This window comes from Cryptotermes secundus, unplaced genomic scaffold, assembly GCF_002891405.2.
Source record: "Cryptotermes secundus unplaced genomic scaffold, Csec_1.0 scaffold112, whole genome shotgun sequence".
NCBI lineage: Eukaryota > Metazoa > Arthropoda > Insecta > Blattodea > Kalotermitidae > Cryptotermes > Cryptotermes secundus.
Window position 1 is genome coordinate 2,200,283 of NW_019718271.1, and position 27,686 is coordinate 2,227,968.

General features: G+C 38.1%; 1 protein-coding gene across 4 annotated transcripts; it reads left to right on the forward strand.

The window, feature by feature from the left end:
* Positions 1 to 27,686, forward strand: LOC111869889 (PHD finger protein 23-like). Of its 4 annotated transcripts, none has more exons than XM_023861785.2 (6): positions 1 to 164; positions 3,400 to 3,440; positions 8,003 to 8,095; positions 10,132 to 10,246; positions 16,951 to 17,001; positions 25,164 to 27,686. In XM_023861785.2, the coding sequence occupies exons 1-6, from the start codon at positions 143 to 145 to the stop codon at positions 25,382 to 25,384; spliced, it is 543 nt and encodes a 180-aa protein (XP_023717553.1). In that variant the 5' UTR covers positions 1 to 142; the 3' UTR covers positions 25,385 to 27,686. The 4 variants fall into 4 exon arrangements, with proteins under 4 accessions (XP_023717553.1, XP_023717630.1, XP_023717702.1 ...); XM_023861862.2 differs by having other exon boundaries at positions 25,167 to 27,686; XM_023861934.2 differs by lacking the exon at positions 16,951 to 17,001.

A 27,686-nucleotide genomic window follows, 5' to 3' on the forward strand; every position in this document is an offset into this window, starting at 1 on the left:
TATCAATGCATATTGAAGCTGGAACGAATACAGAGGAGTGTAGTGTCAAAAGTGATGTGTTTAATAACTAAAAAAATAACGTGACTGAAACCCTTGCGGTTGTAGGATTCAGCTTAGGAATTCTTTAGTTTGAGGTCGGAAAATGACTGAAACTATATTTAAAGGTATGATTTTATTACTACCATATAAGCTACATAGACATCAGTAGGTTAGTTAGAGACGACATTCAAACATTGAGATGCATCTTACGTTCATAAATTGACATGTAATAATTACACAATACCCTTTTCATAAGTATGGGTAAAATGTGCAGACCAATAAAATTGCCGGCCTTAAGTTCAAAGATGTTTTGCCTTTCGTTGCTTGTAGCTTTCAATAATAATAATAATAATATTAAAAATAAAACTTTTCTATTCAACCTAGAAGTTAAAATTGCAGTTAGTACAACATCCTGGGAGTACTGGATTCAAAATCAGTTGTGAATAATGTAAATATGGAAATAAGTGGACGTAATATATATTATAGGAGAGTAGACAATGAAGGTAATTGCTAGAATTAGTACCATATTTTGTGCATTGAAAGGAAAGGCTGAGGCCCACATTGATATTTGACCATAAAAATAAAACGCACATCTGCTCATGGGAAGGGTCACCTTATTAAATTTTCCCTCAAGATTTAAATAAGGACAATTTATTGGTATTTCTGGCAAATGACTGGAAGAGTTCATAGCTTCTGATCAAAGAAAATCTAACCAAAATCAAGCCAAAAATGTGACGTGGACCTAATGTAGTATGATTTATATGTATAATATTGTTCATTATTTCTACAAACCTTTCAACTCTCAAGCCTCCAAACATCAGATGGGAGGAGAATGCTTAGGAATTCCTGTGTCACATTTAGGAGGTCTGTTTACTGTGTAGTTATGCTCTGTTGAAATATTTTAGGAATCAGCACACAATAACAGTTGTCCTTTATAACCCATCCTTATTGAACTACAGTAGAACACTGGAATATGATAATTAAGTAAGTCATAGCTTTTGTTGAGTGTAGCTACAGTATGGAGATCAGTTATATTAGGTTGTAGTAGTAATAAGTAAAAACCGTTTTTGATAACACATTTGTTTCATTAGGTCTAATAGCAATAAGTAACTGTTGTATGAAATGTGTATTTCTACCACTTCAGGCTTTTAACAGTGAAGTGACAGTTTTTTCTTTCTTTGTTAATCTGCTGGGTGTTTGGCATTTGTACTAAACTTTGTGGAACACAGTGGTGCTCATGGAGTTCCCTTTTATTTTCTGCCAGTATTCTATATTATTTTAATTATATTCACATAATGTGTTGAGTATCCTCTGTATATTCAGTACCTCAGATTTTCAAGATATTTTAGGCCAATACCTTAAACATTTGCTGTTTTCATAGTATTATAGGTTATGTCAACTTTCATGTAAAACTGAATATGTTGGTCTGTAGGCCATGACTTCTATCTTCCCAGCCAGCGTTATTTCAGGTAATCACACTAACATTGTTGCTATATGCATGCACTTTGTTCAAAAAGTATGTTATTTTAAACCGTAAGTATAAACACAGAATACAACATGTAAGTTTTGAGGTTTTCACGGTGATGACTATGAAGAAAGTTGTCTTCTGGGATCTGGCACCATGTATTCTTGGTTTTAACCGACGTTTCGGAGCTACAGCTATCTGTATTCGCACGCAACTCAACTACCCTGAAGATGGAGGCGATATGTTCCTCCGAAACATCGGTTAAAACCAAGAATACACGGCGCCAGATCCCAGAAGACGACTTTCTTCAGAATACAACACATTATCATTGTAACTTCCTGAAATAAGGCATTGTTAGTGTTTAGTAACACCAACATAACTAATTAAACTTGCATAAGACCACTAAGCTGCCCCTCAGTTTGGGATATGTGATCTGTAATTAGCCAGAACTCAAATGAATCCAACTTATACATAGTAACTGGTCACTGTATGGTGAAATTATTTAAAAAATACAAAATATCTTGTCATTATTATTACTTTGGTTCTCTTATTCTGTCATAAATGTTAATATTTAGATTCAACAAATGTTGTAAGCTAATATCTGCAGTTGTAAAGCTGCTAGAACATGAAGCAGACCACTCAGCTCTATCTAGTGCCAAGCTTAAGGATATATGTAGAGCTGTAACTTCACTTCCTGATACGTCTCAATGGACAACTTTACCTTTACTTTACCTATGCTTGCTAAATGCACTGCCCATCTCCATTTTTTTTGTACAGTGTAGTTGTTATATACAGTTACTTAAGAAAGAAAATTGTTGTTACTCTTTACAGACAAACTGTGCATTTCTTTGTCTTTATTTTGTCCCCTCTTTTCTACCCAGTTTATTTCCCGTCTGTCTTATTTATTCATTTGTTCTTTCTTCCTTCCTCTCTTATTTTTGTGCTAAACCTTTATGTTGTCCTTGTTCTTCCATTCTTTTATTCTTCTACTGCCTCTATTTCCTCCCTTCCTTTCTCCCATATCTATTACTTATCTCTATTTGTATGTTGTACAGTCCTTATTCTCCCTGTATCCTAGAAATGGCAGAGGATAGTTTAAAATTTTCCTGTGTGCTGGGAAGCAAACATTGAGTTTTCCCCAAGCATAAATTGAACTGGCTGTTGTCTGTATGTTTCAGTTATCCTTTTGTAAATAAGTATGATTGGATTTCTCAGTTGAGCTATATTGTTCTTTACTCTAGCTCATAGTGTGTGCAAGTGGCTACTAAATTTCTGCAGTCATGGTGATATGAATGGAGAATATAATTTATAAGTTTTCATTTGAATTGTCTCCTTTTATGTGCACTCCGTGGTTGTATCCAAAATGGAGGAGGTAGCCTCAGGGAATAAATGCATACCACTGGATTATGTACTCAGAAGCGGTCTTTATTTACTTATCCTGTGAACAAGTACAAAGAAAGAATATCTGTATAGTTGTTGCATATACCATTAATTAATACAATGCATGCAGTATATCTCTTATAATAATTTAACTGTTGATCATGATCTTTATTATCTTTATTATCAAAGTATCCATCAATAATGCAACAATTTAAAAGATGTTTTACACTAAAAATGTATTTCAGTACTTTTTGATGTTAAAATCATTACATGTCAATAGGACATTAAAAGCATATTCTCTACATTAAAAGTGATTATCCAGTTTTCTAAAATGTCTTTAGTCATATATTTCTTCCAGTTTTACGACATGTTTCGGCCATATGGGCCATCATCAGGTAATTTATTTTCTTTTGGGGAGACCACTGCAGTGTATACTTGTATGTACCACTAGTGCAGTCTACCTGTGTACATTTGTTCATAAAGTTGAGATATATTGTAATTGTTCTCTTTTTCAGCACCAAAAGCAAAAAGATCTCCGAGTGCGGATGATGATGAGGTGAGAATTCTATTCATGTTTTAGTAAGTAATATGTATGAGACACATCAGGTTTGTTGTTTTGCTATTGTTTTGCGCGTATATTTATTTTTTTTAATCGATTTAATCTGTGAAGTTTAAGTAAGAAGATTGCCTTTAATTTAAAACAAAAGTCATCTTTATATTTTCTTTTATGTTAATATTTCTCACAGTATGGGACTTAAATGAGGGGCACACAGTAGTGTAGTTGGTTGAGGCACTATGCTACAAGCCGGAAGGTCACGGGTTCAAGCCCCAATGAGGTCATTGGATTTTTTCAATTGACCTAATCCTTCCATCCGCACTGTGGCCCTGGGGTCGACTCAGCCTCTAACAGAAATGAGTACCAGGAATAATCTTGGAATATTCTTGGGGATAAAGGGCGGCTGGCACGTAGGGCTGACAACCTCACCGTCATCTGTAAGGCAGTCATCTAGAAAATGTGGGAACCTCAACATCTCACAACCCTATGGTCCTCCACGGCCTGTTGCAGGGATACCTTTACTTTACTTACTTTACTTTATGGGACCTAATTGAAGACAGGTTGTGACAGTTATGCAAGACTATTATTTTTGTCAAATATCTCCATTTGATGTCTTTGTAAATGTTACCATATCATGAGAGTGAATGTGAGTGAAGACAGGTGATTACACAGAGAGAAATTGTACCTTTTAATTAATGTTATGGATAGCAAAATCACAATTCTTCCCTGAATGTAATTGCTTAGACATTTGCATATATTTGTTTTTAATATGCCAAGAAAAAATTAATACATCATTCATAATTATTAATGCCACATAATGATTATCATTTTAACTATGCTATTAGTGCAGGTATGTTTGCTATAGGTGAACATAGAATTTTCACAGGGATGTTATAAATTAAGAGAAGTTCTTCATTTAAGACATACGTACTATGTCGTCAAGCCTGTGAGCCCCAGGCAATTTTAGAGACTTTTTTTTTTCAGTTGAGTAGAACAGATTTCTGCTGTTTTGATATGATATTGTGACACATTATAAGAAAGCATGAAATGTTTTATGCATTTGGCACAGCCTTATGAATACATACTGTGTATGTATCTGTGCGAGGAGTCCACCCATCACTAGTCTTTACAGTAGGGGACAAAACTGTGTGCTGCAGAAGCTGTTCATCAACAGACACCCTGTTCATGCAGCCAGTTTGGTCCATCACAGTCAACTGACTTAAGGCAACATCTGACACCATCTGAATCTTGTCAATAAGATTGCAGAATTTTGTCATGGATCTGTTAGCCTGCTGATAGTGATGCAGTGGATATCTCAACCAAGGCTCAATGTGTTATCTATCAACCAAACTCACCATTGTTCTCAAAATAAAATAGAATGAAAATATTTCACCCAACATATGTATGTATGTAAGGGGTGGCCCATAAAAACCAGCCCCCACACTGCGACCTTCAGTGATCTATTGTGCTTCCCCTTGGATTAGCCATTTATTAATCCTACACTTTTAATAAAGTGTAGGACCCTGCTTATGGGGGCATCATAAAAGTCACTTGGTTCCATAAAAAACTGACCGAAGTGACAAAATCTTAAATAAGGTATGGCCTCACAATCACGCAGGATGTGTGTGATGGATTTGTTTTCTTGTAGGCACCTTTCACAAGTTGGGTTATCTGTCAGTCCCAACTTGAAAAGTTGTCCTTTCAGGTGGCAATGTCCAGTAAGTAATCCTACCATCCATCTTAATTGATCCCTGTTTAATCTCAACAGATCCTTCGTTCTTCTGGCAGAGGGTCCTGCTATAAAACCCTTGCCTGTCAGAGTCCAATTATGGATTCCCAATATTTTTTATGATTTCTATCAGCCCAGTCCCTGATCGCTTTTGTGGCAACTCCAATTGAGGTGCTGCAAGCTGGTTCAGGTCCTATGAACGGCTGTTCAGATCCATTTCTTGCCAGTTGATCTGCAGTTCACCCAACATAACTAATACTCACAGCCCTAGGTATGAAAACAGTTCTGATCACCATTCAAGGTAATGGAATGTATCTGAGAGCTGTACAGACTATGTATTCTTGTTGCTGGACCAGTGATGATCTCCAAGTCCTCTTGTAAAAGAACCAGGAAGATGCTATACTCTGCTGAGGATTTGTGGGTATTGAAGTTGGAAATTGCATGCCTAATTTTGTCATGGGACGCTACCAGTCTAGCCAACATCCATTCCGATTTCTCCCAGCCTAGGTGAAAGAAGACCCCTGAGTATTGATTTATAACTTCAGAGCCATGACAATGAGTTGCCAGCATAAGCTTTAATACCTCCTCATCTAAGAATGTGTATCCCCAAGGAAGAAGGAAAAGTGAACCAAATCTGAGTCTAGATCTTTCATGAGGATTTTCTGCGGTTTCCTTGCTCTTGAAATGTCATTAACACCATGGCAGAAGATTTTTCAACTCTGTCGCTTAAAATGACTGAGGCCTTTTGTACCTCCTGTATGTCCTTACAGGATTCTAAATCTGAAGGTGCTCGGATGTTCTTTGCCTTATTCATTTGTTTCCTTGTAGAGCCTCCCTAACTGTGAGCTCCAGTACGGAACCTTCCCTTTACCCCGTGTTGTCCGCAGTTCACAGTTATTCTCATGGGAAGAGATAGTGGCCTGCTGCAAGAGCTGTTCGTCTGTTCCTCTGTTCTCTTTAGTACCATTGTGACGCAGAACTCCACTGAGCTCACCTTGCAGTTTGTCTTCTGTTGTTCACCTACAAAGCTGAAGAGAATGTGCCCATGATTCGATAATGAAAGTTCTGGCAGTACCTTCCATCCATTAACCTCATTCACCAGTTTCCTGAAATGAAGAATAAGGCCTCTCAGTGAGGAAGGCCAGCTCGTCTCCTTGATTCATTATCTCAGAATCTGTAGTTTATAGGTACTCCAACAATGCCCTCATCCTCGGGCAAAAAGCCTCAGCCCAACTGAGAATGCTTTTTTACCTTATGGCAGAGACAGAGTCCATTCTCTGAAACATTTCAGATAAAAACAGGACAATGGATAATGTCCAAGAAGTCAATAATTGTTCCAAAATAATCTTCCACTCAGTGTATAAGTGAATGCTTTACTGTGATGCAGATTCATCTGTAGGAAGGAAAGTTCCATTCACAGGTAACCAAGAAAGAGCTCACATCCTCCTCCTCCAAGATGCCTCCAGATGGCATGAACACCTCCTTGCTGCTTGTTATAAGGCCTGATGTTCTGAGCTTTAAGAACCTCGACTGAGGCATCATTCACAACTAAAACTAGCTAGACCCCTTTCCACGAGCTGAACTGCAGCCACAGACCATCTTAAACCAGTCCTCAGTCCTTAGTCCTTAATCTTTCCTTTGTAATCTCCTGAAAATTGTGGCTGTCTCCATTAGTGATCCTAGGATCCATTCATCATTTTTTTATGATTTTACAGGGGAGTGAGTCTGCATAACTTCCAGGCTGGCTCTCTCCTGTTGTATGAACGTTTGAAAGATCCCTGAGAGTCATTCATTGTTTCATTCATCCACATATGACACATACAAGAAAGCAGAAACCTACGCATTGGGAAGCCTATCATTCTGTCTTCCCACACTGTCCATCTGCAATGGACACCTTCAGTGGACTGTCAGCCATCTGATTGTAGCTGGTAGACTATGACTAAAAGCCTAGGTTTATCCTCCTCCTGATCTACTGACAATGGTGTATCACTCCAGCCATCCTCTATCATTTACCAACAGGGACAGCAGAGCCCTTACCACTGGTTCTTCCTGGATTCTCATCAATGCATCCAGCCAAGCCCTCAGCGCTACTGCTTCTGTGGATCAGTCCATTCTGCTTGATGATAAGGTTACTCACTTCCATTGTAAGGCTGCTTTCACCATCACCCTCGGTGGTCTCCTTGTCTGAGTCTCTGAGAAATTTTGACTACTACTGCATGACAGCAGAAGATCCAGCAGTTGATCCCTGTGATGTGGATAGAGAGGGCCAGAGCCCTCTGTAGAGTAGTCCCTGAATACATCTTGTCCAGCCCAAGTGTAGCCAGAGCCAAAGAATTGCTGAAAATCTTCAGGGGACCACTACAGTAGTCCTTCTCAGCAGTTGTTCATCATCCTTATCCATGGGTCATCCCACAAGTAGCTCGGGTACTTTGCACAGAGCCCCTGATACAGGGGAAAGGCTAGGTACAATGGGAAGTTGCCTTTTTTCCCATTCATGACACTGCTCCCTCAGTGTCTTACAGGTCTTGGCATGGTAGCTCACATCTTAATCACCAGCACCCGTGGTCAGCCAGGTTGGCCTCTTTTTTTCCAGATCCTGTCACTTGGAGGCAGGTGGGGTGACTTGGCCCGTGAAGTGCACGTTAGATCTAGGCAAGTGGCATAAGATCTGGCACAAATAGTAAACTGTAGTGTGTGGATTTTGGCAGTTCTGTTTTCTTGTCTTGGGGAAATGAAAACTGTGTATTCACGGAAATGCATTTGTGTAGATATGTCATGAGGAACATGTTTTAGAACAGTGGGTAATATTTCTGAAATATGTTTTTTATTTTAGATGCCCTCAACAGTATCAAAACGTCCTCGCACTGCTGAAGACTTCTACCTGTTCTGCAAATGTATTTTGGAATATGAAAATTACGAGCAAGAGGTGTGCATTTAATTCTAATATTTTTTATTCTTATTTTATGAGTTTTACAACTATATTGGAATGTTCTCAAGATGCTCTTCACTATTAATCTGCTTGTTTTATGTGCTTTTCTTTCTGTATCGTATCATTACAGCTTATTTATTCAGGATGGATTTCAGTATTGTCTGTCCCAAATCAGACCCATGTTTGATTCATGGGAAAAGGTAAGCAGCTCTTCACAACATGCGGGCCACCAGTTCAAGATATTGTTAGGAAAAGAGGCTGGATAATGTGAATCTGGGGATGAGAAATACTCTCAGTGCTTCTTCTGGTAATCTAACCTAGGCTATCTAATTTACTTTTCTGTTGCAACGGTTGGTAGGATTTTATTTTATTTTACTGTATTAAAGTAAGTTGGAGTAGCAGTAAAAGCAAATAATTATGATGTTTCAACCTTCACTGACTTCTATCATACTTTAAATGCAATGCAGCCAGCCAAAATTATTTGTTCGGAAATAAGTATGTTTAGCTTATGCGAGAGTAAAGGTTACAAATGTCTGTATCTTGGATTGCATCTATACACACATGAAATGATTGCTTCTTTTTAGCTTTACCAGTGCTCACATGCTGGTTGCTGTTTAAATGATGACCCAGCTGTCTAATGCATGTTTTCTACCTATATTTGTAATGGGTTGTGTGTGCAAACAGGGCATATAAATACAGGGTGTCCAGATGAAAGCTATCCAAAATAAAATCATTATATCTCAGAAAGCTTTTATTATACACATTTATGGGTTACACCATTACAAAGGGAAACTATCAAAGTTTTTTTCTGAGTATATAATCTTTTTCAGTAAATTTCAACCTGTGCTCCCTTGGTGGCAATCCAGCAAGTTTGGTGTTACCGCAGCCACAGCATCCCTTATTCAGGCTTTTAGGTGTTGCAGGTCATTGATCTTAACCTGGTAGACAATGTTCTTCACATAACCCCACAAGGAAAATTCAGTTGGGTTAAATCTGGCGACCTAGGAGGCCAAGCGATTGATCCACATCTGCCGATCTATCTCCCAGCCATCACTCTGTCCAAATGATACCTAACATGGTGGCAGAAATGTGGCGGCGCATGCGCGTAGGCCCGGCATGGAAAAAAGAAAACTTACAGGGGTTTCCTTTCTGATGACATAAACTGGATATGTGTATGACAATTACTTTCCAAGATATACATTTTATATTTTGGATACCTTCATCTGGACACCCATATTCTGTAGTAATTAAAGTGTGATGTTTGTGTGCTTCTTTGCAGAAGTGTATGTTACAAACACAGGCATGAGGACATGTCTGTCTACCCATGTATTTCACCCTACAATCTGCTAAACAGATTGGGTTGAAATCTGGTATTTGGAAGACTAAACTAAAAGCTATTTGACATGTTTAATTTTGGTTCATATCATTCCAATATAACTCAGCGCATGGAATTCAAATCACACTTTGACTTTCTCAAAAACGGCCCATTGTTGAGACTGTTGGTACACGACATAAAATATAAAAATTCATAAGATCTACAATTTTCATTTGTAACTTCTTTTATTTATTTAAGGAAATATGTGCGAAAATAATTCCTGAACGTTCATCATCATGGCTGTATTAAAATTCAATTTCTAGCAACACAGTTTTGTTTGCAGTGAATTAATATAAATTTAAAATTTAATTATTAAACTAGAACACACATTGTTATTCTTGTGCAAGGTAAGGATACATTTATGAGATTTGATGTTTTCATGTTACTGAAACTGTACATTGGGTTATGAAAGCTAGTAGTTTGGTAGGTGTTTATCAGGTAGTGACCACCTACTGGACAACATAGTGTTAAAACTTGCATCTGCAAGCTGTGCCTTACAGGTTGCTTTGCAGTGTACCGTGCAAAATGCGCACGTGATCAGTTTGTTGTACTTCTTAAGTATAGTTGAATGGAATGTTTGCATTTATAATGTGTATTAGTTTTTTAGCCATTATGTTAAGGTTCAATTAACCATAATATAATTGTTTTATTTACACAGGAACTATGTGACAAAGCAGGCAGCCCTCTTGGCAGTACGGGCAGTGTTGCAGATAGCATCAAGTCTGAATCTCCAGCTGGAAGTGTCTCTGAGGAGAGGAAGGGTTTGGAAACAGGTGTGTTTATAGCTCTAACTGTCTTATTGCATTCTCAATACAGAATGGAACTTGTTTTTATGCTTTGTTAGGATGGTTATTTCAATTCTGAAGGCGGGTATAGAAATTAATGTGATTAATTGGAGAAATAAGTGTTGTCATGCCATATTGAAATTTCTTTGTGTACTCAAGATGTGTGATTGAAGAGAAGTGCACCTTTGTGAAAAATTTTCTCTTAGTGGGGGGTGGATTCCAACTGGGATTCCAACTAGGAACGGCGGTCACTGATTGGCCTATTGTAGCATGCCCCGGGTGATTATGGTGATGGAGAATTTGGTGAATGAAGATTGTCAGGGGAAACTGAAGTACTCGGAGAAAACCCGCCCCAGTGCCACTTTCCCTACCACAAATCCCACTTTACCAGACCCAGGATCGAACCCAGCTACTAACCACTTGAGCTATGGCGTGGCTACACGTTCGTGAAAGTGTTTTCTGTGAAACTTTCCTGGGAAAGCTGTAATTTAATAAAGTGAACATACAGCTAATGCAGAATTTCTCAAACTTTGTGAAGCCACAGCCCCCTGAAATAACACACAATTTTATGTGGAACACCCCCCCTCCCCCAAGTCTGGTGGTCAACAAAACATGCATTTCTGCACATTGTTGCAGGTCCCTATCAGGCTACGAATTAGTGACAGCAGGGACCTAAATAGCTGTGTAACTTATAGCTATGAAACATTTCTGTATGGTTATGAAATATTGAACAGAATGTTTCACAGATTGCAACTACATTGCAGCTACATTTTCCAGCAGTGTCAATATTAAATCATATTGATAAACTGTGTTTCTGTAATTGTGTGTGGATGCAACTGTATGTTAAGTATTTCATGAGAACTCTGCCACCCCCTGCATAGCCAACATTTTGAGAAACCATAAGTTAAGGTGTAGTCGTGCTTGTTTCATCTTCAAAAGTTTCAAAAACTTATTTTAGCTTCTGTCCATATTTCATTCCTTTTATTATCTGTCATGTTATGAAGTTATTCAGAACATGTTGTTGAAACACTGTTGTCATGATTGTGCCAGTCATCTGGTTGATACTGGAACAAGTACTTAATTTTTCCTAATTTAGTTTGGAAATTATAAAGATTCTTTTGCACACGTATTATACTGGTATTAGCTGCATTTGATACTTCTGCAGTCATATAGTAGTCATTTAATGCCAGAAAATCTTGGAGATGCTCTGGGTTTTTCAGGTGAAATTAAGTTATCATGTTATGAGAAAACTGATTGATTTATTGGTAAATGTTGTTTAAATGCCAGAAGGTATTGGGTTTATCATCATCCTGCTATTATAGTGGTGTAAGGAACTCAGTAACTATGGCCATTGTACGTGTGTATATGTGGAATTTTCAATTTATTATGTAATTTGTATCATCTTGTTGGTTGTGGGAGCATCTTATATGTGCAGAGATCAGAATTATGGAATTAGTTCATTTGTTTATCTGTACGTTGTCAGCTGCTTTAGTTACGTAACACTGAATGAGAAATTGCATCTAGATTGTGGTCTTCAGGGATGTGACACTGTGTAGTTTGGTGGGTAGGTATCAATGTTTAGAGAAGTCTTCTGCCAGCTTCTTCATTTTACCTTGAAGATGGAGGCTACATATTCCTCAGAATGAAGGTACCTATGTGTCGAGCTATATGACATCACATCCAAGAAAACCATAATCACGATACTATCTGCTGTGAGAACTTCAGATCTCACATATATAACATGATTGTTATGAATGTTAAATTTGAAAGGCTGTTGAAGGAATTAGTTGTAGCCTGTTTTAAGGTATGATCCCAGCATTTGTGTTGGGCTGAGAAAAATTATGACAATTTTTGGTCAGGATATCTGGTCTTCTAGTAGCATAAATTCAAATTAAGAACTGGTATCTTATCAGTATGCTTCAGGAATGATAATGATTATAGAGCAATGCTTTTCAGAAACAGTTACCAGATGTATTAGGCAAAAGGGGTATCAGCTCCATATAAATACAGGCCCAGAGCACACATGCCAATAGTGTTCTTACAGTCTACTGTAACAGATTGTCTGTCGACAAAATATGATCTTAGCCAGTGTGCAGTAATTGAATGCCTCATGAGGAACAACTCAGCTGTAGGTATCTGCAAGCAGCTTCATCATACGTACAGAGATGCCTCCATGGATGCCAGTAGTATCTGAAGATAGTTGAATACTTAAGACACAAACGTGCTCTGGCATGAACAACTGTCAGCTGAACGCAGATAGCAGAATGTTCACATGCCTTTCAGAGAAGACTGAAGGGTGACGATTAGAGAAATAACAACACAGCTTGGGGAAGGATAGCATGTGGCAGAAGACTATAGTAACCTTGGATATTGGGAGGTTTGTTCTCTTTGAGTTTTCCTTTTATTTGTACATGAACATAAACAGACGAATGGATGTGTCATCACAGTTGTTTCAGCAACATTATGTTGAATGTAATGACATCCTCTTCAATATTATGGGTGGTGATAAGACCTGATTCCACCATTCCATCCCAGAATCCAAGCGGCAGATGATAGACTGGCATTGCATGACATTTCCTTAAGGGATGGCAAGAACATTATCCTCAGCTGGCAAGATTATTGAAACTGTCTTCTGTGATGTCAAGAGATGTTCACTTTGTCACCTAAAATAGAAACCATGTGTATGACTCCATGAGTCTAGATGCTCGAGGAACGGCAGGGTGCAGGTTGTGATAAGTGTTTAGTCAGAAGGTGGTCGTTCTTCAACATGAACAGTGCACATCCTGAAACGTGAAAAGGTCTTGAAGACCGAAATTTGGTTTCCAGGTAGGACGTACCAACTCAAAGACACTATAACAAATATATCAAATGACAATATATATATATATATATAATACTAAATGTGGAGGTAATAGGCCTCTGCCAATCAAACAATCAAAGTCGTACACACCAGGAGAAGAGTGAATCGACTGAACAGTTCAAGCTCCCACAACAGAATGGATCAGTCGCATTGGACCTCAGCGTTCCGGGACCAGGAAATGGAACAGTGGAAGGGGGAAGGTAGTAAAAGGGGGGGACACCCTCTGACACAGTGTTACAATCCTCACATTATGTGTCTGGCTTTGGTGGCCGTTGTAAAGAACCAGCTGGGATATGCTCCTTTACCTGTAAAGGTTCACTTGGACCACTTAGGATACACTGACTTTTGAAAGCTCATGTGTGAGGCCAACACTTCAAGGACAGTAACAGCAGCCCAGGAGGTTGTACGTATGAGTAGCTGGTCATGAGTTTTTGGACTGGACTTCAAACACAGGAAGATTTCTAGGCTTTTGCCACACATGAAGATATGTGTAGATTGTTCTGGTGATGTGTAAAGTTATAATACATGTTCATGCACTATGTTGAACAAGTGTGCACAGATTCTGGGCCCCAGGTTGCCATGACACTTAAAATTTTAATGTTAGCCCTTAGAATTTTCTTCCTGGTTCATTGTGGCTACTCCTTTTCTTTTTCCCTTTTATATATGTATTTCCTTCTGTCCTTCTGTATTACTTTCCAATCCCTTGCATTTGTCTGTCATATTCATCTCCCCCTTTTTTCCTCATCCTCCATGTTACATCACTGCTCTCATCCACATTCTTACATCCTTTCACTCCTTTATCTCCCTCCCTCCCTCCCTCCCTCCCTCCTATCTTTTCTCTTATATTTTGCCATCATCATTCACATCTCTGTAATCAGTGGCAGAAGATAGTTTGGGGTTTTTCCTATATCCTGTCAGTTGCACTTTGAATTTTCCTCATGCTTCACAGTTTGTGGGCATTTGTTATATACAGATCTTTCAGCTGTTCCTTTGTTAACAAAAATGAGCAAATTTCCCACTCAAGGTATTTTGTTTTTACTCTGGAGTTGGGCTGATCGGACTTAAGATTTGGAAAAGTTTGGGGTTTTTTCTGCGGTTTGGCAGAGTTGTGATTTTTGCTTCCTTCCAAGGCACCAGAAAGAGACCAAGGGGACTACTCTTGTACCCTCTGGATTCTTAGGTGACACTGGTATTTGGAATGATTACGTAGTTTGAAGTTCTGAGTGATCAACAGCAGTTCATATTTTGCAAGAATTACCATTCTGTGGAATGTTATCGTCAACTGTATTATATCAGGCTCCGTGGCCACTTCCAGGCAGTTGTGATAACACCCTGTTATATCCTGTCTTGTACCAAATGAAGTGTATGGATTGCCCACTAGAACATAGGGCAAACAGACTGAACATTTTATACTAGATATAAAGGTCACATACAGGCAATTAGGAATAATAATGGTAACTCAGGCTATTTGAACCACATACTAAACACAGGACACCCATATAGGAGTATAATTTATACAGTGAAAATCATAAAAATAAAGAAAAAGAGAAAATGTCTAAATACATTAGAAAGATACCTTATATATGAAATTAGTGAAAGCAGATTACACATGAATAATGCATTTTTGAAGTCTGTAACCCAATATTCAAAACCCTGCAAGAATTAAACACCAGATAGTGCCACATATATACTATAAAAGGTAGAATCAGTCCAGCTTTATCAAGCACTCTTATAAAGACACACAACACAAAAGGAAGGACTATCATCGCTGTAGGGTAAGTACATGAACAAGTAATCGTACAGAACATAACACATGTTATATACAAAAATACAAGCATGAGATGTTAATACATGATACAGATACACAAGTCCTTAGACAGGACCACATATCACTCACTCATGGAGCTGAACCCTTCTTGAGAAGCTGCCAATTGTGCAGCTACTCAAGAACTTCCCAGCATTTTATAGAACCCGAAGATTCATTATCGTGTTCACAAGAGCCCTCCACTGGTCCTTATCCCAAGCCAGATGAATCCAATCCATATAATCCCATCCTTTCTCTCCGAGATACATTTTAATGTTGTCCACCCATCTACGCCTTGGTCTTCCCAGTGGTCTCCTTTCCCGCCTATATCCTATATGCGTTTCTCCTCTCCTCCATTTGTGCTACATGCCCTGCCCATCTGATCCTCATTGACTTGGTCATTCTAATTATACTTGGAGAAGCTGACAAGTTATGAAGCTCCTCATTATGCACATATCAAATATTGGATTTACAAAACTGAAGCACAGCAATTTTCATCAACAATTTGAGATGCCTGATGATGACCAGTGTTGGTTGAAAAATGTAATGTGATATGGAGAAACTTTTAAATAAGTTTTATGAAGACATGTTGCATGTAAGATGGTTGATTCAGTGACATGAATACTTAGTAACATTGAAGCAGAACTCATAAATAACTCATCCAGTTGTTTAATCAGTTCAGCTGACCAAATTTTCATAATTTCCCTGTTTTCTATTTATCATCATGATACTCTTGAGGGTTTCCTCTGACTACATTTCGTTTTTTAAGGGTTAAGGTCAGAAAGATGAATCCTTATGAAGAAACATATTTGTTGGTGCTAATGGATGGATATTTAGAACTGTTTCTCTGCTCATGATTGTAACAAGAATTTATACTGGACTCTATTGAAATTTCATGTCAAATACAGTCATTCCATCTGTTAAATAAGTTTGTGTTTTATGGGATTGTTTTGTTATTTTACTGGCTGTGCATGTGTTAACATGGCATAGCTGTTAACACTGCAGTGGGCATGAACCTTAAAAGTGCTTTTACTTTAATATTGATTTTGATATTCACATACTGGCTCATTCACTAATTCATTCCTGTTGCTGTCATATGCCTATTATGAATATCCCAACATTCAATATATATATATGTATGTTCGTTTTTGCAGTGAATGTACAGTTATTATTTGAGTACCAGAAACTGCATATAAAATAGATTAATGAAGAGTCGATTAAATAGAATATTTTTCTATATGTTTCTTAAAAACTGTAACGTGTAAATCTAATGTGAGATGTCTATGTAATTGATACTCACGAGTCTTCGTTGAATCCACAAACTTGCGTAGAAAGTGTGGATTTCTGAAGTTTACTTAAAACTCAATATAAACTATGGCACTACATTATGATATTTATTATAAAATTTGTGGGGAACGTGGTAGCGTAGTTGGTTGAGGCACTATGCTACAAGCCGGATGGTTGCGGGTTCAAGTCCCAATGAGGTCCTTGGATTCTTTTTCAGTTGACCTAATCCTTCCAGCTGCACTATGGCCCTGGGGCCTACTCAACTTCTAACAGAAATGAGTACCAGGAATTAATTAAATTTTGCTGGGGAGTAAAGCGCGGCCGGTGCATAAGGCTAACAACCTTGCCGCCGTCTTTGAGCCGATTGTCTAGATAATGTGGGACCCTCAACATCTCACAACCCTATGGACCTTCATGGCCTGTTACAGGGATACCTTTACTTACTTTTATTATAAAATTTGATTCCCAGTTTAGTTTGATTATTGAGCCATTTGAAAGATTTTGAAACAAATGGTGTGCAGTGTGGCAGTTTTCATTGCCCTGTGTTATGGCTTGCTGTTGCAGTAACAATCTGAGTTCAAGTATTTCTTTAAAAAAAAAAAGCATGTTGACAGTTTGTGATGAGCAGACAATTTGATGAAAAATTTTACTAGCAAACAGTCTGCTGATGGGTTTCAGTTAACTGTGGAAGATGAAGTGCAGTGTATATTCATTTACCTGTTTTCACTGTCCAACTTTCAGCAAAGGCTGCTTCTTCACAGGATTGGAACTGGAATGGGATTCACTTTTCCGGTAAGAAGCAGTACAGGGTTGGAGAGGGAAATGGCAGTGGACATTAGATTAGCTGTAACAGTATATGGATGAAAGATTACATTGAAGCTTTTTCTTTGATAATGCATTTGATTATAGTTTTACTTAACATTACATGTACACGTGTAGTCACAGTTAGGAATATTGACATTATTAAGGATCTTGAAATTTATAATCATTACCAGCAGCTGTTTTATTGATTTATTGTAACATATGTAATCTTTCTGCCATGCATAACCTCGCATGTCTAGTATAAATTGCTGAATACTCCTGCATTTTTTATTTTAACACCTAATATTCACTTATTTTGTCTTCAGCATAGTGCATTGCATTGATCACACCAGAAGGATTTTTTTATAGTTTGTTACAGTGAATCTTTGGTTACAAGGCACAGCTGCAAGTAATTAGGATATTGAAAAAATAACCTATGTTCTCTGTCAGCACTTCAAGGCATCCAGGAGTTCCAGTTCGTGAATCTTCTGTATCTCCTATGTTTTCAGTTCTTCATTTGGTTTGCACATCTAGTTGGTGTAGTTTCTCAGTAGAATAACCTTTGCATGGGTTTGAATGTTTTCTGAATAGCCAGAAGTCCTTTTCTGTGAACTTGATAAACTCATGTAGGAATTACTGTTGCAGTGTGCCATATGTACCAGAAGCTGATGGTTCTAATTTTTATAAACAATTTTCTGTTGTATGTAATGAATCCTGAGATAAGGTACATTAATAATTACGGTTGTCAGTCTATGTTTTTAATGTCTATTTACATTTAATTGATTAGCAGATGGATTGTTAAACAGACTAGTTAATGGAAACATACTTCATCATGATATGTAGAAAACTGAGCTCATGAAGTACATCATGTAAATTGGAAGCTTGGAAATTTCATTCATTGTGTCTTCTAGTTAGGCCTCTAAAACTTTATTTTTACTGCTGAGTTAAATGAGTCTAGGATGCTGAACTTACCTGAGCTGACAAATTAGCGTGTAGCCATTGCTCTAATTCCATGAAATACTGTATAACGTACCTCATTTTTGAAAGATCCTTAAAGGACTTGTTATCTGCTTGTGAGCAGACTGTATACCTTAGGCATACAACACTTTTGTTATATTCACTTCAAGAATTTCATTGTGTTGTTTGTGCACCAGTAGCGCATGGTGTGACTGTTCATGAAGATGAATTATAAAATGTTTGGGAACAGATATTCACTATATATCAGTGACACATATTACAGAGACCATAAACTGCAGATGCTGACAGATGTTTCTGACCAGTTGGAAAAAAAGACTGCTTTGTATTAGAAGTGACTGAAACACTGTTTGCCATTACATTAAAATGGCAGACCTTCGGAACAGGATATGCATATATGCATCAAGTACAGTGTGAAATGTGGGAAGATGGCCTTTGAAAGCTACTAAATGCTGAAAACTGTATTTGAAAGAAAAAGAAATCTCTGAGCAACACTAGAACATTTTAGAGAATTGCTCAATTTAAAGAGAATTTAATTCTTATTGAGAGTATCCACAGCTTTCATATGCATGATAAAGGCACTGGAGCTGGGGTGCATTGTGATGGAACAAGGTGGAAATGTAGTTTCAGCCTTGGTCAGCATACCACAATATTCCAGGCAGAAGTGTATGCCATTAAGGCATGCACAGTTGAGAATTTAGATATACACTATAAAAACAGGAATATCTGTATTCTCTCAGATAGTCAAGCTGCAATTAAAGCACTTGGTGCACACCAAATCACTTCAAAACTGGTCTGGGACTGACACCAATCCCTCACACAACTGGCCAGACATAACATAGTTCAGCTGATATGGGCGCCAGCCCATCAAGGTATTGCTGGTAATGAAATCGCAGATCAGCTGCAAGAACAGGATCTAAACCAGCTTGAGGCATCTCAGTAGGAGAGTATTGCTGGGAATGAAGCCGCAGATCAGCTGTAGAACAGGATCTGAACATCCGTTCATAGGGCCTGAACCAGCTTGCGCATCTCAGTAGGAGAGTATTGCAGGGAATGAAATCGCAGATCATCTGGCAAGAACAGGATCTGAACATCTGAACCAGCTTGCGGCATCTCAGTAGGAGAGTATTGCTGGGTATGAGACCACAGATCAGCTGGCAAGGACAGGATCTGAACAGCTGTTCATAGGACCTGAACCAGCTTGCGGCATCTCAGTAGGAGAGTATTGCTGGGAATGAAACCGCAGAACAGCTGGCAAGACCAGGATCTGAACATCTGAACCAGATTGCGGCATCTCAGTAGGAGAGTACTGCTGGGAATGAAACCGCAGATCAGCTGGCAAGAACTGGATCTGAACCAGCTTGCAGCATCTCAGTAGGAGAGTATTGCTGGGAATGAGACCACAGATCAGCTGGCAAGGACAGGATCTGAACAGTTGTTCGTAGGACCTGAACCATCTTGCTGCATCTCAGTAGGAGAGTATTGCTGGGAATGAGACCACAGATCAGCTGGCAAGGACAGGATCTGAACCGGCTTGCGGCATCTTGGTAGGAGAGTATTGCAAGGAATTAAACCGCAGATCAGCTGCCAAGAACAGGATCTGAACATCTGAACCAGCTTGCGGCATCTCAGTAGGAGAGTACTGCTGGGAATGAAACCTCAGAACAGCTGGCAAGACCAGGAGCTGAACATCTGAACAGCTGTTCACAGGACCTGAACCAGCTTGTGGCATCTCAGTAGGAGAGTGTTGCTGGGAATGAAACCGCAGATCAGCTGGCAGGAACAGGATCTGAAAAACCATTCATAGGATCTGAACCGGCTTGCAGTATCTCAATTGGAGTTGCCAAGAAAGCGATCAGGGACTGGACAAATAGAAATCACAAAAAACACTGGGAACCCACAACTTAAACAGGCAAAAGGATTTACGTAGGTCGTACCGAAAGTCATGAGCAACTTTTTTTGCATGCAACCTGGGAACAGCAGACGAAAGAGAGTACGGTGGTAGGTGGAACCAGCTGTTGTGTTAACCTTGAGTGTCTGATGAAAAAAGGTAAAGTTGTCCCTGTGCTTAACTAATTAAGCGCTACGCCATGAAGACATATGGCAGAGTGTATGTATAGCTCCAAGTTTTCTTGACCTCAGCACTAGTTGGAGGTGAGTGGTCACCTTCACGCCCCGGCTGCTTTACCACCAGGGTAAGGGCCCCTGGTATCCATTGGATAGGAGGTTGGGTGGGCCTCAGAGCTGGTCTGAACAACATGAAGGAGTGAAAATTCTTGCTCTATCGGGACTCAAACTCCGACCCCTTGGTCATCAAGCCCATAGCCAGTCGCTATACTGACTGCACTATCCCAGCTCATTTATTCTCAACAAAACTGTACTTAATTATTTATTGCTCTTGAAATATGCTGTTGTCTTCTAAATTCTGCTTTATTTTACTTTTGTCAACCATGGATTTTATTTAGGAAATGAATAAGTTGAGGAGAATATTTAGACCAAAGAGGGATGAAGTGACAGGAGGTTGGAGAACACTGCATAATGAGGAGCTTCATAACTTGTACTCTTCTCCAAGTATAATTAGAATGATCAAGTCAAGGAGGATGAGGTGGGCTGGGTATGTAGCACAAATGGGGGAGACGAATGCATATAGGATATTGGTGGGAAAGCCAGAAGGAAGGAGACCACTGGTGAGACCAAGGCGTAGGTGCGAGGACAATATTACGATGGATCTTAGAGAGATAGGATGGGACGGTATGGATTAGATTGATCTGGCTCAGGATAGGGACCAGTGAAGGGCTCTTGTGAACATGGTAATAAACCTTTGGGTTCCATAAAATGCTGGGAAATTCTTGAGTAGCTGCAGATTTTGCTTCCCCTCAAGAAGGGCTTAGCTCCATAAGTAAGTAAGTAAATGAGTAAGTTCACATTAAACCTTTAATAATAACATCACAACTAAACACTTTGCTGCGCTTTCCATGAATGTGTTTAATTACAAAAGTCAGTAGTAAAGAATCACATTCATTGAGCTGAGGAAAGTAACAGTTTCATTTGGAACTGAAAGTGGAGTGCTGATTGCAACAATTGAAATGTTTGGTCAGTTGGCAATGCAAAGGTACCCCAATACAGAATGCTAAGATTTCAGGTGGTGGTTCATTTTATTTAAAGCACCAATAGCTGTAACACACACTGACTGCCTCTGTGGTCTAGTGGTCAGAGTTCCTGCCTACAGATCCAGAGGTCTGGGTTTCATTCCCGGCACTACCAGATTTTCTGAGACGCAGTGGGTCTGGAATGGAGTCTCCTCAGCCTCGTGAGGATAATTGAGGAGCTATTTCAAGGAAATAACGGCTCCGGTCTAGAAAACCGAAATTGATGGCCATGGGGATTTGTTTCGTTGACCATGTGATACTCTTTATCCACTAAAATTGGCACTGACTTTGCCAACAAACAGCGGTAGCTCAGTTGGTATAGTTCACTTACGGACTTAAACCACAGAGTTATAGCTGTAACACTAACAAACACAAGGACCGTTCTTCTCCATGTTAGCAGAAGTTCATTAAAGGAGTATAACTTCTGCCTCGTCTGGTCCCAAAGTAACAGCTGTTGAGTGATGGGATGGGTAGAGCACAAAAATGACCGACAAAGTTGTTATATGAGGCAAAAGAGTTCTTCAGGCAGAAACAATCCCACAGAAATTTGACATAGGCTTAATGGAGATTTATTGAGAATTTGTGTACTTTGGTATAGGACTTGTGTCTGAATTGAGCAACATTGAAAAATAAGCAGTTAATCTATTTGTCACGTACCACTTGCTTTTGGCAGCTTACAGAAGAAACCATTTTTTTTCCCTGGGGTGGAGTAAGACTGAGTCCACTAGTTATGTCAGTCACTAATTGGCCTATTATAGCAGCCCCAGATGATAGATGATGAATGTGGAGCAGTCGATGGAATGAGAATTGACAGGGGAAACCAAAGTACTTGGAGAAAACCTACCCCTTTGCCACTTTGTTCACCACAGATCCCACGTGACTTGACCTGAGCTCGAGCCCAGGCCGCCACTATGGGAAACCGGTGACTAACCACTGTTTTGGTATGGTCTAAATAAAGTGGGTTACGCAGCTGTAAACGTAGTTGTCAGTTGGAATGTCCCAGGCATAAAAAAAAGGACAATACTCCCTAACCCCACAAGAAGTATTGTCCTTTTTTTATGCAACGATTGAAAAAATTATGTGAATATTCCTTCATTTCAGTTGTCTCATAGTGAAAGTGAAGGTTGTGACATCCAGTCTGTAACATAAGAATGTCACTTGTGCAGAAACAAGTCTGAATTGCTTGTGCTGTCTCCTAAAAAGTATGGTTTAAGGACTTGATTTGCTTTTCCTGCCTGCAAGTAAATCTCTTGATATTAAATTATGTTCATTTCTAATTTACTCCCACATATTCTTAAAAAAAGAAAAAGCATGATAGTGTTTGTGGAGTCCATGTTGATTATGTGCTTTTGTGTGTGTGCGCGCGCACGTGTGCATGCATGTGAGATTTTTTCGGTTAAGATATGTGAAAACTCAGATTTTTCACTTTGACTTGCAAAGAGAGCTTATGCATATTAGAGGATTAATTTGTCAATACCTTTATTGCTTGCAGCTGAAGATATGTAGTCAAGAGAAAACAGGTCAAACATAATGTGCAGAATGATGGAAAGAGCTGGACAAGAGTATGAGCAAGTTTACTTGAGCTGCTTCTATTTCCCATTTGTTAATACCTGAAACCCCCCCCCCCCAAAAAAAAATTCATTTTTCTCCATTCTAGAACTGTATAATTTTGAATCGTTGAAACATATGACCAGTTTCATGTGACAAAATGTTGCACAGCATTTGTGAGGAAATCTACTGAAAAATTGTATTCAGTATATTTTTGTTGATAGTGAAAACAGTTTTTTCATGCTGTAGTTTAAGGCACATCAGCACATTTTGGTGATTTAATCTAATTTTTATTTGAAATTAATTTCTATATAGATTAAGAAATAACATAACATTTTATTACAGAGTATTTATTTACAGAGCAACTGAACTTTAGTTATATGTAAAGTGGGTGTTATCCATATCCATAGAAAATTAAATAAAAAAGCATGTAAATCATTCCACATGTGTAGTGTTTGAAGCATTTCACAAAAGTAGTGCAGCTAAACTTGCTTGTCTCTGTATCTTAACTGAATGAAAGTTATTAACAATTTGAGAAATGTTACAAAATTTACATAACATTTTGGAACTAATTAACTCCATGGGGGGATAAAGTCCTTCTTAAAAGAGTCTCACCATGAAGTTCCTTGGCATTTATGAAACCCACAATATCATTACTGTGTTCATGTTTTATCTCTAGCATGTTTTTACTTTTCTCTTTCATGTCTATACTCAATAAACACACTGTATATATTATAAAATTTCAAAATCTCATGGTGGCAGTTTACATTATATTCCTCTGGATTGTGACACTCCGTAGTCTTGCAGGCAGATCCCAGCCTCCAGAGGAACAGCATTATGAGATGATAATGACTGTATATATATGTGTATAACCTTTGAAGCTTTGTTTCAATATTTTAACACCAACATAAATCAAGACATTAGCATCATAGCTGTTGACTGTGTGTAGACTATGGATATAGTGAAACTTCACTGTAAAGCAGGAACCCTAAACTACATACACTTACAATTTTAATCTGTATTTGCAGTTAATATTAAAATCACATTCTTCTGGGATGTGACACCATGTAGTTTGGTGGGTAGATATAGGCTTTCTCCATATTCAGGAGAGTAGAGTCAGTGTGACACTCCAAATCATTGTTACCTGTCTACCATACTATGTAGTATCACATACACAAAGACTGTAATTTTTATTTTCTAACCAGTTCTTTAAACTCTATAATCATTTCTCAAATTTGGTATTGAAGCTGGATATTAGATTTTGTTGGATTTAAGGTTCTCACAGAAGTGACTATGAAGAGAATGATCATCTAAGTTGAAGTGCCATGTAGTTTAATATAAATCCACCAACATTTGAGAGGTACATCAGTGGACTTGTGCTGAAAGATGTGGTGTTATGACCCAGAAGATATCAGATATTTGATTTGTTCCCAGTCTTCATTCAGTAGATTAAATTGTAACATTTCTTAAGGAAACTAATACAATTTTCTATTCATGATTAAATAATTGAGGAAATTTCAATTGTGAACTATGTTTTGGTGATAGGTTTGTTAACCCAAGATAACAGCTTTCATTCAGAATATCCTTATCACTGCTTAAAAATGTTCTGCACAAAACCAGATGGGAAGAATATACAGCATATGGAAAATAAACGGACAAGGCGAAGCCCGACACAGAAAGTATAAGTGGCTTAAACTTGGCGGCGGTCAAGCATACAACCCTTCAAGTGACTAAACTGTCATTGTAGCCAAAGCTACCAGAAATAGGGGATAATCTGCTGTACTGAGCCTGGACTGACAAGAGGCCCTGTATATATTTTATATACATTTATTAACATGTTTAACACTTAAAATATAAATATCCTTTACAATATGACAAACGACTTACTACTGCAGACAGTGACTCTTGACAAAAAAAACAGACCTGTCCTCTTGTTAGAGAAGACTTAGTTGGCGCAGATAGCACAGAAGCTGAAGAATCTCTGCAGTGTTAAAACGTTTTTCCAGGAAACATCTAGTGAAGACTGAGAAGATTTAGTGTGTGCTAGTGATGGGCAAAGTGTGGAAATCAACGATGGCATTATAATTAAGTGTAATTACAAATTATGAGTTAAAATGGTCAATAAATCCAATATCCAATCCAAAATCGCATTGAGGGTCACTCTTAAGTTGTGGCAGTGTTTAGGATATTATTATAAATAATGTAATATGGTACTTAAGTTTCAGGTGAAATTCTGTGTTCAATAATTATGCGGTAACAATGAAACTAGATTATTTTAAAGATTGAAGTGTCATTGTACAGTCAACACATCTAAGCACTGGAATGTCAAAAGTTGTTCCACCACTCAATTCATGCATCATTTCAGAATGCCCTGAAACAAATTATATTCTGGCAGAACTTGTAAATATTTCTTCTTGTAAAAATTTATCTTAAAATAATTTAGTGTAACGATTTTAAAATTTTGATACAATTTCATTTCAGAAGAAGATTCATACGACTTAGTAACGTGCTACTGTACCAAGCCATTTGCTGGAAGGCCCATGATTGAATGCAGCAAGTGTCTCACGTGGATCCATCTGTCATGTGCCAAGATTAAGAAAACAAACATCCCAGAAGTGTTCATTTGTGTGAAATGTAAAAGCAGGAAACTGAGCAGTGTCACAAGTTCATCCATTAGACACAAAAAAAGAGTGAGCGTGTGATGAGTTTCAGGAAACACAAACATCAAGGATGTTGATTTAATTGTATGAGGAGAATATTAGGTATTTCATTGACTGCCTTAAAATTTGGGCTCAGTTTTCTTGATGGAATTTGTCTTGTTTTATTTTTCTGACATCCAGGTTTGTGTTTAGAAATGCAGAGGATATGTAAAAGTGTTCATAAAGATTACTTTCTTCTGGGATGTGATGGCATGTTCTTTGATAGATAGGTGCAAGTGTTCTGGGGGAACGTGCTGCCTCCATCTTCAAGGTAGCAGAGTTACCTGAGCATGGAAGATACTCTTTCTAAAGCAGGGAAAGCCGCCAGGACTAGAGCTGTGATTGATCTAGTAGGAGTCGATGGCACTGTGAAGTGATAAAAAGTAACGACTGCGCTCCGATGGTGTTATGTCACCGCTGGCGGGGGGAGGGGTGTCCTGCATAGCACATGGGTAAGATGGGTAAGAAGAATAAAATAAACAGATGGGGTGCAGTAAATAAGATTACTAATATAGAACAAAAATTCTCTCTTACCCACCTTCATCCTTCATCTTACATTTCACCCCTTCCCTTCCTTCATCTGTCTGTTATTGTCACTTCTTTTTACCATCTCCTGTTGGTTCACCATATTCCTTGTTCCAGTCCTCGTGTCCTATATCAGAACCACTTTTCTCCATGACCATTTTACCTCCCTACGCTGATGATGGAGGCAGCGCATTCCTCTGAAACATTGGTGCTTATGTGTCGCACTACAGGATCACATCCCAGAAAACAGTACCTTCATTGCCACTGGTGTGAGACCTCACAATGGTATTGAAGTTGGTCTGTTTTTGGTGTGATGGCACTATGTGGCTACATTGCTGATATTCTGGAAATCTTTACATTTTCCTTTGAAGTAAAATGATTTCCCAGTGAAATTTGCTGTTATTTATAGTACAATTTCATTGTTCAGCATTGAGTGATATTGAAGAGAAAGTAGAGAAACAAAGAACTTTTGTTCCACTTTGTACTGGCTGTTTCTCAGCACCAAAATAGTGGACTGTACTGTCACTATTTTTGCTTAATTTTGAAAAGGGAGACACTAAGGATTTCTAAAATTTAGGCAATACAGCAATACATCTAAATGACTCCATCACCCAAAAATGGCGTCTAACTGACATGAAAGCCCAAAATCACACGTAAAAGTGTAGCATATAAGCTTGGATTAGAAGAATATGTTTTTTTTACAAAGTGGGAGCAGTGTTACAATGATGTTGCCATATACAAACATAATTAAATTTCTATTTATATGTTTGAGATAGGATGAGTCAAGACTTACAATTATTTGTGCTGCATATTGTCTGGAAGATTGTGTTTCTTGTTACCTTCCAGTAATTTGGTTCAAACCATTGTTGCTGTGTTTCATAGAAGTTTTACTTTGAGAAAACAACAATGTTATTTTTCTCAGTAAATCTTTTTGTGTTCTATGCTGTACTAGAGATTCTTGTAATACTTTGCCTACATGGGCATTGGCCAAAACTTCTCGAATTTCACTGTGGGTAATATTTAACCACAGTTTATAGTTGCTTCATGCAGATCAGTTTTTTATTATATATCATGTCCATGTTTTTATGATTCTCATTCTTTGTATTCTTTAAAAACAGTTCCCACACCATCATAATTCTGCTGTTTCCCTGATGATGATCATATCTATGTGGGATAAGTTGAAAGAAATTTTTCATCTGTGGCCACTGCTTTTACTTGTTGACTGCAACTTAGTGAACAATACTGATTCAGAACTAAATGTGAAATACTGAAAATAGAACTGTGCACAAAGGATGAACTTAGCAAAGAAAAAAATGTATTACACACACAGATTATGATTTGTAGTGTGTACATTACGTGAAATTTTAATGGACTGATTATTGTTGTCATGTACTGTGTACTCATTTTTATATTATCAGTACTGTTCCTCTACTATATGCAGTTTTACAAAAATCAGTTGTGAAGAGTATCTCTTTAAAGAAGCTTTGGCCAAAGGTGAAGTCATATATGTGTGTACTGACACCAGTGAAAATTGTCTGAAATAAAAATTAAATTAAAAGTTTATATGAAAATTGAGGATTAATTATATTACATTTTGAATGGGGAAACAGTGGTTTTTTACTGTGGTGATTATCATGATATGAAGTGGTGATAACTGGGAAGTGTTGTGATATTGACTCATATGTTTACTTTTTCATGATAGTTTCTGTACAGCTTATCTATATATGTACATAATGTTATCTACATTTATTGTAAATAAGGACAGAGTTGTAATCAGAAA